The sequence below is a fragment of the Asparagus officinalis genome, chromosome 4 (assembly GCF_001876935.1).
Source record: "Asparagus officinalis chromosome 4, Aspof.V1, whole genome shotgun sequence".
NCBI classification, from domain to species: Eukaryota; Viridiplantae; Streptophyta; class Magnoliopsida; order Asparagales; family Asparagaceae; genus Asparagus; species Asparagus officinalis.
The window spans coordinates 14,304,871-14,325,971 of record NC_033797.1 but is presented as its reverse complement, the minus strand read 5'-3'; the positions used below and the strand labels follow the sequence as shown (position 1 = coordinate 14,325,971).

Genomic DNA, 21,101 nt, shown 5'->3' with positions numbered 1-21,101 from the left:
TATAGAGATAGATCTAAAAGGATATTAGGATTATCTCAATCTAGATACATTGATACTGGGTATTCAGATCTATAGAGATAGATCTAAAAGGATATTAGGATTATCTCAATCTAGATACATTGACAAAGTGCTAAAGCGATTTAGCATGAAAAATTCCAAGAAATGTTTTGTACCTGTATCTCCTAAAAATTCGCTCTCTAAAAAGATGCCCCCCAGACTGATGAAGAGAGGAAATACATGAGTCTAATTTCTTATGCCTCGGTAGTAGGATCGATCATGTATGTCATGTTATGTACTAGACCGGATATCGTTTATTCACTCAGTTTGGTAAGTATATACCAATCTAATCATGGAGAAGGGCACTAGAAAGTGATCAAAAATATACTTAAGTACCTGAAAAGGACTAAAGAGTTATTTTTGATATACGGTAAAAGTGACCTCCAAATAGAGGCTTTTTCCGACTCTAGCTTTCAGAGCGATATTGATGATAGTAAATATGTTTCAGGATATGTTTTTATCCTCAATAGAGGGGCTGTAAGTTAGAAAATTTCCAAGCAGGACACAGTAGCAGACTCTACTATGAAAACCGAATACATTGCGGCAAATGATGCAGCCAAAGAAGCCGTCTGGATGAGAAAGTTCCTTTTAGAGCTGGAAGTTGTTCCCACCATTAAAGATCCAGTACATTTATACTGTGATAGTAATGCTGCAATAGCTCTGACAAAGGAACCCCGGTCTCACCATAAGTCCAGACACATTCTGAGAAAGTATCACTTGATCAGGGAGATAGTTGATCACCAAGAGATCAAGATTGAAAGAGTTGACATAAAAGATAATATAGCAGATCCATTCACAAAGGCAATTGTTCGTACACAATTTAAAAAACTTGTTGAGCTATTGGGTATTAGATACTACAATGATTGGCCTTAGTGCAACTCGTACACAATTTAAAAAACTTGTTGAGCTATTGGGTATTAGATACTACAATGATTGGCCTTAGTGCAAGTGGAAGTTTGTTAAGATACTACAATGATTGGCCTTAGTGCAAGTGGAAGTTTGTTAGATATAGGTGCCCTGCAGGCAATAATTATACATTGTAATAGGATCTATATGAATATAACATCCTTGTTCAAAATGATAGTATGTTATTTTGGTCAGATTTATCTGGTATTTTAAGACAGATAAATTCCTTAGAATGATACTAGACTATCAGATATTTCGGATATGATCGTAATGAAGAGATCTGATTTGTCACTAACGTATATTCTAAAATGTTCCTAGTCGATGAAGTGTTGAAATAGGACATCATCACTTTGGGAAGACTAGTGTATACTCTATTTCTCCTTTGGTAGAATGATGATCCATCTCTTGGATCATTGATGTGAGACATCAAGATATAGTATACAGGTGACTCATTAGTGAATGAGTTGACTGAATGACTCACTGAGAACATCTAGTTGGTAATTATACTTAACTGTCAAATAAAAGTTCTCAAGTGATATAGTACATAGTAGTCTCTTGACCTGAGGCATGAGTGTAATATCTTACATATCAGTATAGGTGTACTTTGACTTTTACCTAATCACAGTTCTCATTGAGTTGTGCATAACAGTTCTTGTTGGGTGCATCCTGAGACATAAGTAGATATTGAGATGCCAAGATGAGATTCGTCTCTCCCAGTATAAGGGGTTGATGTCATAAGATTGTTTGATATAACTATAGCCAAAAAATCCTTGGCCGAGGTAAATAAGATATACTGAGTGTCAGTTTGATTTTATAGATTATGAGTTTAATATCAACAAACACTAATCGAGCTATTAGGGTTTGACAGTTTTCCATATCCTAGGCTCGATAGTTTGACATGGTTTGACGAAGAGACCGGACTATATAGTATTATCATTGAGTGGTCCTGATATAATTGTGTTAGCATCTTGCAGACACTTATCACAACTTATACCCGGGTAGTCTTCATGTGTATCTACCACCTCTGTTGTACTTGTGGATATCATCCACTGTCGAGTTCTTAAGTTGGGCCCTAGAGTCACACCAAGCGCGTACTTAAATCCTATGAAACAAACTTTATAGAGTGATGCGTATGATTAATACGCATATATGATTTTACCGGATACACATAAACGGTTATGTATATCGGTAAAATCGGAATGCTATGTGCTTAGGAAATGAATTCTAGTATATTTTTTCCATAAAGTTAACTTTTAGTCAACTAGTTGACTTTTTAGTCAATAGTTGACTTTTGGTCAACTCATTGACATTTTTGGTCATATGATGACTTATTAGTCAATTATTGGAAAATTATAAAATATCGTATTTATGAAATACCATATTGATGTGGCATTTTTATTTATGAAATACACACTTTATTATACCTTGATTAATGAGTCATGAGATGAGTAATTAAGGTGGTATGGTTTGGGCACATGGTTTTAGCACATAATTTTGATTCTTCATGACTCTTTGCATGACTCATGAGATGAGTCATTGGATGACTCATGAAAGGAATCATTACATTTAGATGACTCATGAGATGAGTCATGACATATCTCACTCTATATATATGAGATCTCTCTCTTATGGAAAAGTTAATTAAAAATTGGGGAAAAATGTGTCCAGACCCCAAAAGCAGAAACTTCATGTGACGAGACCCCTCATAGTTTCCCCCATGTGGATCAGCCCCTTGAAGTGTGACACTTTGTACTGCAGCCCCTTTTTATCAATTATTACATGCCAGCTAAGCTAAAATCCCCAAATTATCATTATCCTCTCTCCTCAATCTCTCTGACCCAGCACTCATATCATCTCTCTCTCTCTCTCACATCTCCTCTCTCTCTCTCTCTTACCTCTCTCTAAAACTAAGAGCTTTCTCAAGCTCGGCGTCCTGGCCCTCGCCCTCCTCCTCATCGTCGTCGTCGCCTCTGCTCAGGCCCCAAGACTCCCATCGAGTTCGCCACCGCCTCCCCTCCCCTCCTCCGCCCGTCCTCATCACCGTAGATCGCCACCGCTTCCCCGCCGTAGATCGTCGCCGCATAGCTTGAGGAAAACACTCGAAAAGCTCGGGCAATTGAAGACTGTTGAGGAGTGCTGAGAGATGATCCGAATGTATGATGTTAATGGAGACGGTGTTTTATGCTTTGATGAATTTAAGAAGATGATGCTACGAGTAGGTTGGTTTTTGAGATTGATATTTACCGTAAATGATGATGTTGTTGTGACCCGTTGAGATTTGGACATTACTTTTTCTTTTATTTTTTTATTTGAGATGATTTTGATCAATTGAGGGTTCATGTTAACAATATATCTACGTTTTTAATTTCTCACATGACAGTGCATTTATCCTTATGAGCTTCTGTATTTGCAAATTGTGATCGATTCTGTTGTGGATGTTTTTTTGGTTACCAGGCCGAGACGCACAGAGCATTAATCTATTAGCTAGAAGAAGAAAAGAAAAAAAAAGAAAAAAAGAAAAAAAGAAAAAAGAAAGGTAAGGAGAAGTAGAGTAGAAGGGGAATGAAGAGAAATGCCATAATTAAGAAAGAACGAAAAGGTGTATTAATGTATCTCTATGAATGAAATTGCCACGGTGCCGTCGAGCGATATTCAAAGCAATATAACGAGAGATAGAAAATGAGCCCAAATTAAAGGAAGATACCGTGTGATATACAATATAAAGGGCTACACACCGGCGAATACAGTAGTGAAAACGGAGACCGGAGGTGGTCGTAAAACACGCGCGAAGTCGGCACGGCGCTGCTGTTTTCTGCTCGCTGCTGCCGTCGAGCGATGTTTCGGACGTTACCGAGAGAGATAGAGAATGAGTTAGAGCGTGATACAAATTGGAGGTGATAAGCAATATGTAGGGCTACTCACCAAAGAAGAAATTGGCAGAAACGGAGATTGGAGGAGATCAGAAAATACGTGCGAAGTCGGCACAAAACTATAGTTTTCTGCAGTGCAGTTTCTCGCCGTTCGGGTTTGTTCTTCGCTGTTTGGAGATTTTCGCCGCTGTCTGAGCTTGCCAAAGGTGGGAGGAGGTTGCCGGGGTCGTCAGGATGTCTCGGTGGGCTCCGTCGGAGGTGGGAGGAGCTTTTCTTCGTTCCCAAGAGCCTAGAACTAAGATGAATTAGAGTTAGAACTAGCTAGATCTAATATAGATGTGGTCTAGAACTGGCTGTATACAAGCTAGAACTAGGACAATAGAAGCTAAAACTAACGTAGAACCAAGAATTAACAAGTATACATGTAAAAAACCCTTGTTGGGTTTATAACTAGCAAGATAGAAGCTAGAACTGGCTGTATACAAGCTAGAACTAGGGTAATAGAAGGTAGAACTAATGTAGAAGCAAGAATTAACAAGTGTGCATGTAAAAAACCCTTGTTGGGTTTAGAACTAGCAAGATAGAAGCTAGAACTGGCTGTATACAAGCTAGAACTAGGGTAATAGAAGGTAGAACTAACGTAGAAGCAAGAATTAACAAGTGTGCATGTAAAAAACCCTTGTTGGGTTTAGAACTAGCAAGATAGAAACTAGAACTGGCTGTATAGAAGCTAGAACTAGGACAACAGAAGGTAGAACTAGGGTAGAAGCAAGAATTAACAAGTGTGCATGTAAAAAACCCTTGTTGGGTTTAGAACTAGCAAGATAGAAGGTAGAACTGACTGTATACAAGCTAGAACTAGGGTAATAGAAGGTAGAACTAACGTAGAAGTAAGAATTAACAAGTGTGCATGTAAAAAACCCTTGTTGGGTTTAGAACTAGTAAGATAGAAGTTAGAACTGGCTGTATAGAAGCTAGAAATAGGGCAATAGAAGCTAGAACTAGGGTAGAAGCAAGAATTAACAAGTGTGCATGTAAAAAATCCTTGTTGGGTTTAGAACTAGCAAGATAGAAGCTAGAACTGGCTGTCTTGTTGGGTTTAGAACTAGCAAGATAGAAGCTAGAACTGGCTGTATACAAGCTAGAACTAGGGCAATAGAAGCTAGAACTAGGGTAGAAGCAAGAATTAACAAGTGTGCATGTAAAAAACCCTTGTTGGGTTTAGAACTAGTAAGATAGAAGCTAGAACTGGCTGTATACAAGCTAGAACTAGGGCAATAGAAGCTAGAACTAGGGTAGAAGCAAGAATTAACAAGTGTGCATGTAAAAAACCCTTGTTGTGTTTAGAACTAGCAAGATAGAAGCTAGAACTGGCTGTATACAAGCTAGAACTAGGTGTTGGCCTTCTTGTTTTGATGATGTTTAACAAACAATTTATTACTAATGTTGTTTGTCTAGTGTCTGTGCATTCCTATGTATTGTAGACAAACAACGTAGTTGGAGGATGGATGGAATCGAGCCTTAACGATCATATCAAATGGAGGTTGGCGGAATTGTAGAGTGAAGCAACGTCAATTCAAGTTAAAGATCCAAACAATGAAGATCAAGACCAAGCTTGGGTAATCTAGTTTAAGGTTTATATTATGTGTGTTTAATACTCTAAGCTCAATATCATATACACACACAATATTGGATTTTCTCACAAAATGAGCTATTTTGAGAAAACTTTATGATATTATTTTATTGACCATGTTTACTTTATATTCATGTGTTATAATGTTTATGAAAACATTTCATAAAGTTTTAATATGCGTTTAAACTTTTTTTGTCAAAAACATGTTCTTAACAAATTCATATTCATGCATGTTTTTACATAATATGCGTTTAAACTTTTTTTGTCAAAAACATGTTCTTAACAAATTCATATTCATGCATGTTTTTACAAAATAATGAGTTTTCACAAATTCATATTCATGCATGTTTTTACAAAATAATGAGTTTTCACAATTGAGAAATGAAAATTGAAATTTATTTTTTGTAACATGTTTTCTTTCATGTTTATAAACATTTTGCAAAGTTTCATCAAGTTTGGAATTGATTTGTTATGTTTAATGGAATTTACAAAATCATGTTTTTGTTTGTGCCCATGTTCGTGCATGTTTTACAAAATAGATGATTTTTTATAAATGGGAAGTGATATTCAAGAAATTCTTTCTTTGACATGTTTATCTACATGTTTAGAAACTTCCCTCAAAATTTTACTATTTTTGGAGTTGATTTACTATGCCTAATTGATTTTTTAGAAACTTCCCTCAAAATTTTACTATTTTTGGAGTTGATTTACTATGCCTAATTGATTTTACAAAATTGCGTATGTCAGCAGTTTTTCAGAAACTGTAAATCTGTGTTCAAACATTTATTTCTCTCAACTGAGAAATTATTTTTTATAAATTCTTTCTCTAACATGTTATTCTACATGTCTATAACCTTCCCACAAAATATCATACTTTTTTGAGCTGTTTTACTATTTTTAATTGATTTTACAAAACTGAAATGCAGTGCTACAGTACCAGCGGTCGACCGGTGCGGTCGACCGCCAAACTCTCTGGACGTGGTTACTGTAGCACAACGGTTATATTTTCTAGATCTCTTTGTGTTTATAGAGAAGTTTTCTAACTCTTTTCCCTAGCAATTTCATTATTGATTTATCATATATTAATTATTGCTAGTTTGCTATTTGAGTTAGATTTCATTTTACTCATTGTTACACACACCCACATTGAGCTTTTAGTATTTACATACATAGTATAGTTGGGTGGTGAGAGTTTGTAACTTTGGGTTGTGCTTAATTGTGTTCTCATCCATAGTTGAGAACAATCATTTGTTATATTGTGCTTATTGTGAGAATCACTTTGTAATACACTTGTACACCGAGTGAGGAGTGTGTGGTGAGAGTCGGGGATCGTCCCAAGAGGAGTGGCGTCGGTTGACGTGCCTAGGGAGAGGTTGTAACCGAGCACTTGAGGGAGATACGGCTAGGTCCAACACTTAGTGGGTGTAGAGTGGGATTACAATAGTGTGTTGATTGTAAAGTTTTCGGTTAGCTAGAAAACCGAGTGTGAGGTATAAACGATATTCGGGTGAACGTAGAAAACCCGGTTGATAGTGGATTTCTCCCCGGGAGTGGGGAGCGGAGACGTAGGACGGAAGGTCCGAACTCCGTGATCATTTGATTGTGTTTGAGTGTGCTTTGGCGTATTTATTTTTGCATTCATCTTATATCGCCATTTGTGTATTGCTCATTTATTTCATCCACTATCTTGTTTAGATTGTTTACCCCTTGTGTTAGTTTATATATCCTTGCATTATATATTTTTATCATATAGGATATATATCTTGCTGTTTATATTGCTTATCCTAGATAATATATATTGTTGTATTTCATACTTGCTAGGATAACTTATTAATTATTTTTAATTAGCATTTAATTGGATTAGATTAGCATAAGACCCTAATCAACCCCCCCCCCCCTCTAGGGTGCCTAGCTTCTATTACCCTAGTTAATTCTTGCTTCTACGTTAGTTCTAGCTTCTATTACCCTAGTTCTAGCTTGTATACAGTCAGTTCTAGCTTCTATCTTTCTAGTTCTAAACTCAACAAGGATTTTTTACATGCACACTTGTTAATTCTTGCTTCTACGTTAGTTCTAACTTCTATTGCCCTAGTTCTAGCTTGTATACAGTCAGTTCTAGCTTCTATCTTGCTAGTTCTAAACCCAACAAGGGTTTTTTACTTGCACACTTGTTAATTCTTTCTTCTACGTTAGTTCTAGCTTCTATTACCCTAGTTCTATCTTGTATACAGCAAGTTCTAGCTTCTATCTTGCTAGTTCTAAACCCAACAAGGGTTTTTTACATGCACACTTGTTAATTCTTGCTTCTACCCTAGTTCTAGCTTCTATTGCCCTAGTTCTAGCTTCTATACAGCCAGTTCTAGCTTCTATCTTGCTAGTTCTAAACCCAATAAGGGTTTTTTACATGCACACTTGTTATTTCTTGCTTCTACGTTAGTTTTAGCTTCTATTACCCTAGTTCTAGCTTATATACAGCCAGTTCTAGCTTCTATCTTGCTAGTTCTAAACCCAACAAGGGTTTTTTACAAGCACACTTGTTAATTCTTGCTTCTACCCTAGTTCTAACTTCTATTGCCCTAGTTCTAGCTTCTATACAGCCAGTTCTAGCTTCTATCTTGCTAGTTCTAAACCCAACAAGGCTTTTTTACATGCACATTTGTTAATTCTTACTTCTACGTTAGTTCTAGCTTCTATTACCCTAGTGCTAGCTTGTATACAGCCAGTTCTAGCTTCTATCTTGCTAGTTCTAAACCCAACAAGGGTTTTTTACATGCACACTTGTTAATTCTTACTTCTACGTTAGTTCTAGCTTCTATTACCCTAGTTCTAGCTTGTATACAGCCGGTTCTACCTTCTATCTTGCTAGTTCTTAACCCAACAGGGATTTTTTACATGCACACTTATTAATTCTTACTTCTACCCTAGTTCTAGCTTCTATTCCCCTAGTTCTAGCTTGTTTACAGCCAGTTCTAGCTTCTATCTTGCTAGTTCTAAACCCAACAAGGGTTTTTTACATGCACACTTGTTAATTCTTGCTTCTACGTTAGTTCTAGTTTCTATTACCCTAGTTCTAGCTTGTATACAGCCAGTTCTAGCTTCTATCTTGCTAGTTCTAAACCCAACAAGGGTTTTTTATATGCACACTTGTTAATTCTTGCTTCTGTTCTAGTTCTAGCTTCTATTGCCCTAGTTCTAGCTTCTATACAGCCAGTTCTAGCTTCTATCTTGCTAGTTCTAAACCCAACAAGGGTTTTTTACATGCACACTTGTTAATTCTTGCTTCTGTCCTAGTTCTAGCTTCTATTGCCCTAGTTCTAGCTTCTATACAGCCAGTTCTAGCTCTATCTTGCTAGTTCTAAATCCAACAAGGGTTTTTTATATGCACACTTGTTAATTCTTGCTTCTACCCTAGTTCTAGCTTCTATACAGCCATTTCTAGCTTCTATCTTGCTAGTTCTAAACCCAACAAGGGTTTTTTATATGCACACTTGTTAATTCTTGCTTCTACGTTAGTTCTAGCTTCTATTACCCTAGTTCTAGCCTGTATACAGCCAGTTCTAGCTTCTATCTTGCTAGTTCTAAACCCAACAAGGGTTTTTTACATGCACACTTGTTAATTCTTTTTTCTACACTAGTTCTAGCTTCTATTGCCCTTGTTCTAGCTTCTATACAGCCAGTTCTAGCTTCTATCTTGATAGTTCTAAACCCAACAAGGGTTTTTTACATGCACACTTGTTAATTCTTGCTTCTACGTTAGTTCTACATTCTATTACCCTAGTTCTAGCTTGTATACAGTCAGTTATAGCTTCTATCTTGCTAGTTCTAAACCCAACAAGGTTTTTTTACATTCACATTTGTTAATTCTTGCTTCTACGTTAGTTCTAGCTTCTATTACCCTAGTTCTAGCTTGTATACAGCCAGTTCTAGCTTCTATCTTGCTAGTTCTAAACCCAACAAGGGTTTTTTACATGCACACTTGTTAATTCTTGCTTCTACGTTAGTTCTAGCTTCTATTACCATAGTTCTAGCTTGTATAAAGCCAGTTCTAGCTTCTATCTTGCTAGTTCTAAACCTAACAAGGGTTTTTTACATGCATACTTGTTAATTCTTGCTTCTACGTTAGTTCTAGCTTCTATTGTCCTAGTTCTAACTTGTATATAGCCAGTTCTAGCCCACATCTATGTTAGTTCTAGCTAGTTCTAACTCTAATTCATCTTAGTTTTAGGCTCTTGGGAATGGAGAAAAGCTCCTCCCACCTCCGACGGAGCCCACCGAGACACCCCGACGACCCCGGCAACCTCCTCCCACCTCCGGCAAGCCTGGACAGCGGCGAAAATCTCCGAACAGCGAAGAACAAACCCGAACAGCGAGAAATTGCACTGCAGAAAACAATAGTTTTGTGCCTACTTCGCACGCACTTTCTGATCTCCTCCAATCTCCGTTTCCACCGATTTCTTCTTTGGTGAGTAGCCCTATATGTTGCCTATCTCCTCCAATTTGTATCACGCTCTAACTCATTCTCTATCTCTCTCGGTAACGTCTGAAACATCGCTTGACGGTAGCAGCGAGCAGAAAACAGCAGCGCCATGCTGACTTCGCGCGTGTTTTACGGCCACCTCCGGTCTCCGTTTTCACTACTTTCTTCGCCGGTGTGTAGCCCTTTATATTGTCCCTTTATATTGTCTATCACACGGTATCTTCCTTTCATTTGGGCTCATTTTCTATCTCTCGTTATATTACTTCGAATATCGCTCGACGGCACCGTGGCAATTTCATTTATAGAGATACATTAATACACATTTTTGTTCTTTCTTAATTACGGCATTTCTCTTCATTCCCCTTCTACTCTACTTCTCCTTACCTTTCTTTTTTCTATTTTCTTTTTTCTTTTTTTCTTTTTTCCTTTTTTTCTTTTCTTCTTCTAGCTAATAGATTAATGCTCTGTGCGTCTCGACCTGGTAACTAAAAAAACATCCACAACAGAATCGATCATAATTTGCAAATACAGAAGCTCATAAGGATAAATCCACAGTCATGTGAGAAATTAAAAACATAGATATATTGTCAACATGAACCCTCAATTGATCAAAGTCATCTCAAATAAAAAAAGAAAAAGTAATGTCCAAATCTCAACGGGTCACAACAACATCATTATTTACGGTAAATATCAATCTTAAAAACCAACCTACTCGTAGCATCATCTTCTTAAATTCATCAAAACATAAAACACCATCTCCATTAACATCATACATTCGGATCATCTCCCTGCACTCCTCAACAGTCTTCAATTGCCCGAGCTTTTCGAGTGTTTTCCTCAAGCTCTGCGACGGCGATCTACGGCGAGGCAGCAGTGGTGATCTACGGTGACGAGTACCGGCGGAGGAGGGGAGGGGAGGCAGCGACGAACTCGATGGGAGTCTTGGGGGCCTGAGCGGAGGCGGCGACGAGGAGGAGGAGGAGGGCGAGGGCCAGGACGACGAGCTTGAGAAAGCTCTTAGTTTTAGAGAGAGGTGAGAGAGAGAGAGAGAGAGGAGGAGAGAGAGAGAGAGAGAGAGAGAGGAGATGAGAGAGAGAGGAGAGAGGAGATGAGAGAGAGATGATATGAGTGCTGGGTCAGAGAGATTGAGGAGAGAGGATAAGGATAATTTGGGGATTTTAGCTTAGCTGGCATGTAATAATTGACAAAAAGGGGCTGCAGTACAAAGTGTCACACTTCAAGGGGCTGATCCACATGGGGGAAACTATGAGGGGCCTCGTCACATGAAATTTCTGCTTTTGGGGCCTGGACACATTTTTCCCTAAAAATTGACTAAGTGGTTTTTTTTCATAAGAGAATAAAAAAAAGAGCTCTACCTCTTATTAAACTCTAGCAATCTTTGAGTAAGAGGAAGTAGTAGGATTTTAAAATACCCAGAGGTGGATATCTTACCTTGTGTCTTAAGAAGACTCCGATTTTATCAAGCTCACTTGAAGACTTGGAGATCCACTACAAGGAGGTTTACAACAACAAGGAGCAAGAGCTAGGGGTTGTTCGATCTTTCACCGAATCACACTTTGAAAGTAAGCCTTCAAATCTCTTGGTTTCTCTCTTTTTTATAGGGATCATGTTAGATTTAATTAGGATGGTCCTAACTTGTTTTTCATGCTCTCTACATGCTTAGTATTATTATACATATAGTCTTCCGTTGCGTATTTTGCATGTATTTAGCATGAATTTCCAACATGTACTCCATGCACTTCGCTAATCGGAACCTTAGGTTCGCATTTTCTGTTGTGCGTAACAGAAATTTCGGCAGCACCTCCGGTGCGCAAGGTGCACAACAAGAGATTAGATCATAATGAAATTCTCGTTTCTCAAAAGAAACAAGAACCAAAAGCCAGATATCTCATCAAAGTGAGATATCAGCTCTTCCTCTCGTCAGCTCTAGGACTGCGCGTCGAGGGAACCTACAAGCTATTACAAATCACGACAAGAACACAACTTTTACGTGGTTCGGTAAATAGCCTACGTCCACGGGGCAAGGAGGGGGAGATCTACTATTAGAGGGAGAGATACAATTAGGGTTTACAATCTCACAAATAAAAACCCTCTCACAAACTCTCAGATCCCTCACACAAATACTCTCTCAAAGGGGGTGCTAAAAACAAAGAACATCTACAAAAAACTTGCTTTTCCTCCGTGAATAGCCACCAAAAGCACTGCTTTTTGTTCTCTGTCCGCAGCAGCCGCCAAAAGAAAAGACCGGCCCTGCACCTCTTCGTAGTCGCCCAAAGAAAAGAACTCCTGCAGTTGCAAAAAATAATCCCCAGCCTTCCTTCGCACGCCTACCTAGGTCAATTAACTAGGTTTATATATATGCACAAAGGACAAACGGGTGGGCCGGTTATTGTCCAGGAAACAAAAGAAACCCTTAAGCACTCACGTGCTCTTCACAATTCTCCACCTCGGCGAAGTTCTCCCAAAACTGAGCCAACACCAACCAAAACAAATGTCTCACTTGTTGCATCCAGTACGCCACGGCAACAGACTCATGACAACGGACTCCATCCACACAAGTCGAGACCCAAATGGGAGTACGAATACTCACCCAAACGTCGGTATCTACTCACCAAATCGATCTCACCCCCATCAAAATCTAAACCCGGCTGCATCATAAAGACTGCCTACGTATCCTCTTGCCCAAGGAATCAAGCCGAACGTAGTTCACCCCAATGGCCTCCAAAGGCCTCAACACCGAAGAATGTTCAAAAGCTCTAAACAATGACCAAACTTCACTCCTGAAACAACTTTGGTCAACATATCCGCAGGGTTATCCTTCGTGTAGATCTTCTCCAACATGACGTCTCCTTCATCCAAAACGTCACGAACAAAATAGAATCTGACATCGATATGCTTTGTGCGTGCATGATAAAGCTGGTTCTTTGCCAAATAGATAGCTGACATGCTATCACAATATACCCGAAGGGTCTCCTGTGCAATCCCCAAGTTCTCCAATAATCCCTGCAACCACAAAGCCTCCTTCACAGCTTCAGTCAACGCCATATACTCTGCCTCCGTAGTGGAGAGAGCCACTGTAGACTGAAGTGTGCATCTCCAACATACCGGTGCTCCTGCTAGTGTAAACACATATCCGCTAGTGGACCGGCGTTTGTCCAGATCCCCCGCATAATCAGAATCCACGTAACCAATACAATCATGTCCTGTCTTCTCATTCTTCTGAAATACCAAACCAACATCCACGGTACCTTTAATATACCGTAGAATCCACTTCACGGCCTCCCAATGACCCTTCCCGGGGTCATGCATGTACCTAGATACCATGCTCACGGCCTGTGACAAATCTGACCTTGTACACACCATCGCATACATCAAGCTACCCACAACATTGGCATATGGAACTTTAGACATGTATTCCCGGTCCTCAACTGAAACAGGTGACATCTTAGCTGATAGCTTAAAGTGGGGAGCTAATGGAGTACTCACCGCCTTGGCATTACCATCATAACTGAATTTCTTCAGCATTTTCTGTAAGTAACTCCTCTGTGTCAACTTCAACCTCTCCTTCACCCTGTCTCTCTCGATCTCCATACCCAATATCTTCTTTGCTTCTCCAAGATCCTTCATCTCAAATTCAGATGACAGCTCCTTTTTTAACTTTCTAATAGCTGAAGTATTCCTGGAAGCTATGAGCATATCGTCAACATATAATAGCAAATAGATATACTCATCATTCTGTAGCTTGTGCATGTAAACACACGGGTCATATGGGCTCCTCGTGTACCCTCGGCCAATCATAAAGCCGTCGAATCTCTTGTACCATTGTCACGGCGATTGATTCAATCCGTAAAGAGACTTCTTCAGCTTGCATACCAATTCTTCCTTTCCTGCAGCTTTGAACCCCATAGGTTGTGTCATGTAGATCTTCTCTTCTAAATCTCCATGTAGAAAGGCTGTTTTCACATCCATCTGGACCAAATCCAAATCCAGCTGTGCCACCAATGCCAATAAAATACGAATCGACGAATGCTTCTTCTAAATCCCCATGTAGAAAGGCTGTTTTAACATCCATCTGGACCAAATCCAAATCCAGCTGTGCCACCAATGCCAATAAAATATGAATCGACGAATGCTTCACAACATGTGAAAATACCTCATTGTAATCAACGCCCTCTAGCTGTGCATATCCCTTGGCAACCAATCTGGCTTTGAATCTAATTTCCCCAATAGAAGATCCCTCTTTCTTTGCATACACCCACTTGCATCCAATAGCCTTCTTACCTTTCGGTAGCTTTGCAAGTTCCCAAGTGTCGTTCTTATGAAGAGACCGTATCTCTTCTTCCATAGCTTCCCTCCACCTAATCGAATCAGAGCTTGACTCTGCTTCCTTGAATGTAGAAGGAATCAAATCATCAATAACTTCTGCTGATAAAGCATATGCAACCATGACATCGTCATATCTAGCTGGCCGACGAATGTTTCTTCTTGGTCTATTAGTTGCAATAGACTCCTGAACATAACCCTGTTCCTGAGTCCCAACATCCACTGTATCCTCTAAATGCCCGTCTGTCATCTCATCTCCTCCCAGTGTCACCTCTGTAGGAGCCTCAATGGATACAATGTTATCTGGAGTTGGTGGAGTCACATCATCCTCCACCTGCTGCGATATCCCAACTGTCTGGTCTTCCTCCACCTGCTAAGAAACTTGAGGCTTCATCATGTACGCCTCGTCAAATGTGACATCCCTGCTAATAACTATCTTCTTGTCCTGTGGATCCCATAACTTGAAGCCTTTAACTCCATCTCTAAATCCCACAAAGACTGCTTTCCTCGCTCTCGGATTCAATTTACCATCACTGACATGGTAATAAGCAGGGCACCCAAATATCCGAAGCGACTCATAGTCACTAGCTACCGAACCAGACCAACGCTCCAACGGAGTCTTCCCCTGTATCGCAGTGCACGGCAACCTATTCACGAGATGGCTTGCATAAACCAACGCTTCGGCCCAAAAGGATCTTGACAATCCACTCCGCGTCATCATACATCGCACCTTCTCCAGCAAGGTACGGTTCAATCTCTCAGCCACCCCGTTCTGTTGCGGTGTCTCACATACTGTGAAGTATCGCCTAATGCCGTGATCCCGGCAAAACTGTAGAAACGGATCACTCTTATACTCTCCACCGTTATCAGAACGTAGAGTTTTTACCTTTCTACCTGTCTGCAGCTCTACTTTCTTCTTCCACTCCACAAAAATATCCAGGACCTGATGTTTATGCTTCATCGGGTATACCCAATTTCTCCTGGAATAGTCATCAATGAAAGTGACAAAATAGTTGGCCCCACCAAGTGATGTATACTTGGAAGGGCCCCAAACATCTGTGTGAATATAGTCTAATATACCTTGGGTATTGTGAATAGCGGTGTCAAATTTCACTCTTGTCTTCTTCCCAAGTATGCAATGTTCACACAGCTCCATCTTGCAGGTCTTCGCACCCTTCAATAGCCCCTGCTTCGCTAATACCTGCAGGGACTTATCACCAGTGTGTCCCAATCTCATGTGCCATAAGCTGGTAGTATCTTCCTCTGTGGTAATCGATGCTGTCAGACCCCCTGTTACTATCTTGCCCTTCAAGTAGTAAAGATTGTTTTCCCTGACACCTCGCATCACCACCATGGACCCCTTTGTGACCTTCAGAGTAGCATTCTCCAAGATCACCTTATAGCCAGCTGCCTCCAAAGTTCCAAGCGAAATGATATTCTTCGTCAACTGATGAACGAATCTCACTTCCTTCAGCTCCCGAGTCACCCCGTCACACATCCGGATCCGTACTGTACCAATACCACCAATAGGGCATACGTGATCATTACCCATGAGCACGACATCCCCCCTTTCTAACTCCTCAAAGCTGGAGAACCAATCCCTCCTAGGGCAAATATGGTATGTAGCACCAGAATCCATCATCCACTCCGTAGAGTCAGCGTAACAAACTAACGGTATTCACCAAAGCTGAGGTCACCTCCTTGTAGCTAACCGTAGTTCTTCCATTTATCATAGTGAGAACAAACGTTCCAAAATCATCCTCCGGCAACGAACACAATAGTAGCATCGCCTTGTCTTCATCCTCAACCATGATATCTACATTGGCCATATCCGAAATTAGCTTCGTGAAGTTGTTAACATGCTCCCGAATGGAAACTCCCCTCTTCATCTTGAATTGATAAAACTTCTTCTTCAAGTGAAGTCGATTCTCAATGCTCTTCGTCAGATACTTCTCATTGAGTGTTTCCCACATTCTCTTCACCGACGTCTCGTTCATTACGTCATAAATAAGATCCGGCGTCAAGCATGACCGAATAACTCCACAAGCCCTACTATTCATTTTTTTCCAAACCTTGTCCTCCATATCAGCGGGTTTCTCTTGTAACTCAAGAGTCTCCTCCAAATTTTGTGCATCCAAGGCGTCCATCACCTGACACCTCCACAAACCGAAATTGATCTTGTCGTCGAACTTCGGAATATTAATTTTTGTATTATTGATGCTCAGACTTTGTATCGCCTTCGAAAGAGACGATCCCGATGTGCTTGTTTCTCCCCAATGAAAAATACTACAAGCAAGCAAACACCAAGATTTAACGTGGTTCGGCAAATCGTTGTTGTGCGCAGCGGAAATTTCGGCAGCACCTCCGGTGCGCAAGGTGCACAACAAGAGATTAGATCACAATGAAATTCTCGTTTCTCAAAGGAAACAAGAACCAAAAGCCAGATATCTCATCAAAGTGAGATATCAGCTCTTCCTCTCGTCAGCTCTAGGACTGCGCGTCGAGGGAACCTACAAGCTATTACAAATCACGGCAAGAACACAACTTTTACGTGGTTCGGCAAATAGCCTACGTCCACGGAGCAAGGAGGGGGAGATCTACTATTAGAGGGAGAGATACAATTGGGGTTTACAATCTCACAAATAAAAACCCTCTCACAAACTCTCAGATCCCTCACACAAATACTCTCTCAAAGGGGGTGCTAAAAACAAAGAACATCTACAAAAGACTTGCTTTTCCTCCGTGAATAGCCACCAAAAGCACTGCTTTTTGTTCTCTGTCTGCAGCAGCCGCCAAAAGAAAAGACCGGCCCTGCACCTCTTCGCAGCCGCCCAAAGAAAAGAACTCCTGCAGTTGCAAAAAAACAATCCCCAGCCTTCCTTCGCACGCCTACCTAGGTCAATTAACTAGGTTTATATATATGCACAAAGGACAAACGGGTGGGCCGGTTATTGTCCAGGAAACAAAAGAAACCCTCAAGCACTCACGTGGAAACAATCCCTCAAGCACTCACGTGCTCTTCACATTTTCCTGTGCTTTACATAGGAAAATTTGAGTTGGACTTCCAATCTCATACTGTTCTAGTGCAGTCAGAATGGTTTACTCTAAAATCTAAGTTCTCAGTTTCGTGACTTCCTTGTCATGAACACATGTTCATTTTTTTTTTAAAATCAACACGAACTGAATTCCTTTGATTGGCTTTATCCATTTCGGATTAGTCCATTTTCTTAGCGTTATTTTGTTTTGTACTTTAGGCCATGCATTGTCCCATGTGAAAACTGTTACTTGTGATGGATGAAGTGTGCCACTTTCCTTTAGTTAAATATACAGGATTTAGAAGAGATCATCTACATGTAGCTTGCAAACTCTGAGAAAACTGGAATCCCATGAATCACAGAGCAGTGGACAGAATACCGAGCAGAAATTGGGATCGCACGGATCACGACGTAGACATCCGAAACGTGCGCACCCTTTTCTCAACGGAGCGTTCTCCTTATTTTGACTGGCAAACTGTAGGGCGGCTTATGCATGGCTTCTACTTGAGAGTGGCCAGCCGGATAATATCACTCCCTTTCTGAGTTTTACTGATGAAGACTCGAGGAAGTATGAAGGCCACAACTAGTGCAACGTTAGCAGCTTCTGGGGTTCTTCTCTGAAAAATCTCTCTCCAAGACATCTGAAACTTTTTCAAAGTCCAACTAAGTCTGCATTTTCCCGAGGGGTAAAAAAGAAACGTCGGACTGCTCCTCTTCTTGGTCTTCACGTTATCCGTGTGTGTGTCTATATATACGACAGAGGAGCTTATGAGTAATCATCAGTAACAAATTTTCCCTCTCCCCTCCAATTAATCCATTATGTTGCTTGATTGTCAAATAATCTCCAGAAAAATCATTAAACCATCATCCCCAACCCCTCAACACTCGCAAAGTTTGCGACTCTCTTTGCTTGACCAATCTGCACCCCAAATCTACACTCACATAATTCTCTTCTACTCCTTCAATACTACAACTCATCCACTTGATCAGATACCCCTCAAACTTCAAAACTCGCTGTCACAAATCTTAACACACTTCTATCCGTTAGCCGGAAAAATCAAGCAATCTCCCTCCAACACTCTCTATGTGGACTGCAACGACGAAGGAGTCGAATTCGTAGAAGCTAGAACAGAGTCTGACTTAGACTCATTTCTCCTCGACCCTCCAATCGGCGAACTCAACAATCTCCTGCCCATCAAAGTAACTGAATTCAGATGGGTAGATGACCCTCTTCTAGCAATTCAACTCAACATATTCAGAGGCAAAGGCCTTGCAATTGCCATCTCCATGTCTCATCTTATAGCTGATGGCATATCCATCGCCTTGTTCCTCAAATTATGGGCTGATGTAACTCGAGGAATCAACCTGAACATCTCTGAAACCCCGAAATTTGATGCATTTGAAGTCTTTCCGCCACAAAGTAGATTTATAAACCGACCATTGCCAGAATACACTACTAAACACGATAACGTGGTTATCAAGAGATTTGTCATGTCATCACAAGCTATACAGAAGCTGAGAAAAGGCGATCATGACCAAACGCAGGAACCAACGAGAGTAGAGGCCGTGTCAGAGTTGATCATGAGGTGTCTCAAGCGAATGCGGATGGATGCAAATTGTATGATGATAACAGTGAATCTCAGAAAAAAGATGGCGTCGTCGAAATTATCTGATAATTCTTTCGGGAATTTGTGGATAAATGTTGATGCCTCTGGACAGGAGAGAGTAAGGAGTGCAGTGAGGAGGGTAGATGAAGGATATGTGAGGAGAAGGGAGAGGTCAGGATGGGTGAGTGAGGGTGCGCAGATAGTGGTTGGATATTTAGCAGTTGGTGTAGGATAGGGTTCTATAGGAGTGATTTTGGGTAGGGGGAGCCAATTTGGTTGGGGTGTGGGATTAGAGACATGAAGGATGTTTGCATATTGATGGATGCAAAGGATGGGGAGGGGGTTGAGGTTTGGTTGTGGTTGGAGAGGCGGGAAATGGAGATGGTTGAGAGAGATGAGGAGTTGATTCGGTTTGTTTCTGTTGAGGGAGAAATTTTTTGATTCAATTTGGCATGTGTTTGGAGTTGATTCAGTTTGTTTCTGTTAAGGAGAAAATATTTGATGTTAATTGATGCGTATTTATGTCTGTACGAAAAGAATTTGATGTAGTTTTTAATGATGGACTTTTAATGTGAATCATCACTATTTTGGAGAAATACTTGAGATGAGAGATGGTGTGAAAGAAAATTTTATTCTTTTTTTTTTTTTGCTGGCAAAGGAAACCTGGTCACCCAGCTCAATTTTACTCCCTTTGGGAGTCCTGCCAGCGGCCCTTGATCGATTCCCCGTGGTCCCCAATTTCCTGCAAAGAGCTACCCTGGCTATCAGGGGCTCATCCCCACAGTGTGAGCGAACAGGCAGTGGACCACAAGGACGCGACCTGGTGAGCATATAACGGGCTGAGCCTGAGTGACCAGTAAAACCCCGGGATTCTGTCCCCACCCTTAAACCCACAGGAGCCAGGTTCTTTTTGCACTTACAAAATGGTTCGGAAGTAATAAAATATCCGACATATGCATAATAAAGAGGGTGTATATACAATTAACCTTTTCTTCTATTCTCAAGTCAAGTGCATTAGTAATCCTCTTCTCCTCTTCTATGCTCCATTTTTTATGGTACTTATTAATAATCTTCCAGTTTATTTTTTTTTAAATATTATGGCTAATTTTAGCTCTAGAATAGTTTCACAAATAGCATGTGAAAATATTTTGTCAACATTTTTAAACTACTGGAATATATCCGAAAGATGAACGCAACTTCTAGTTTGGGACTGCATTCAATCACCTAAGCTACTCATCTTTAATTAGCACAAAAGGTAAGGAGAACTATATCAAAACTCCAAGTAAATAATAAAAACAATTCTAGCAAGAATCTAATAACAAACAATAAGAAAAGTCATTGTTCATTCTGTTCTATTCTCTTGCGCTTTCTTTTTGCACTTTAACTTTTATTATTCACCTATATTTACTTTTATTTACTTTTTGCTCACGTGGAAAAGTCTAAATTCAATTCAAAATCTAGTATGTCCTCAAACATTGTAATGTGACATCACATGGATATATTTCACAAGATTCTATATGGGCAATTATTGAAACATACACCAAGTCAAAACCATGTTCTATTTTGTAATTATGCATAACTCTGGCAAGAACCCAAGTAGGGGTGAGCATGGTTCGGTTCGGGTCGGTTTTTACCAAAATTTGAACAACCGAACCGAACCACCTATAATTCAAAACCGAACCGAACCATTGCAAATCGGTTCGGTGCGGTTCGGTTCGGTTTGTTCGGTTCTAACTTCATCAAGTATAACTTCATTTCAATTTATCTTTTATATATTCTTATTACCCTATGCCAGCATGTATTTATTTTTTAACTTCACTTCAATTTATTATTCTTGCTCATGTATGTATACTGTTTTTAAGTAAAGTAACTTGTCCTTTTGGATTAAATACTAGAGTCTGACGTTGTAATTTTTTAGTAGCGAGCTTGTTTTGTCTTTGGGTAAACGGGTAGGGTTTGAGGCAAGGGAATATATTCGGTTTGTTCGGGTCGGGTCGGTTTGAAAAATTGTCAACCCGACCCGAACCGTCTTACTCATAAAACCGCTTTTTTCGGGTCGGTTCGGGTCGGTTCGGTCGGTTTTTTCTATTTGAACCGAACCGTGCTCACCCCTAAACCCAAGGTTCTTATCCAAAATTAATCAAGAAAATAATGAGCAAAACCCTGTATAGT

General features: G+C 40.1%; 1 protein-coding gene across 1 annotated transcript; it reads left to right on the top strand.

Moving 5' to 3' along the window:
* On the top strand, positions 18,138-19,412 carry LOC109838224 (BAHD acyltransferase At5g47980-like). Its single transcript, XM_020406681.1, is given in 2 exon segments — positions 18,138-19,140; positions 19,143-19,412. Coding segments are annotated over 2 exon segments (1,227 nt in total). The 5' UTR covers positions 18,138-18,141; the 3' UTR covers positions 19,371-19,412.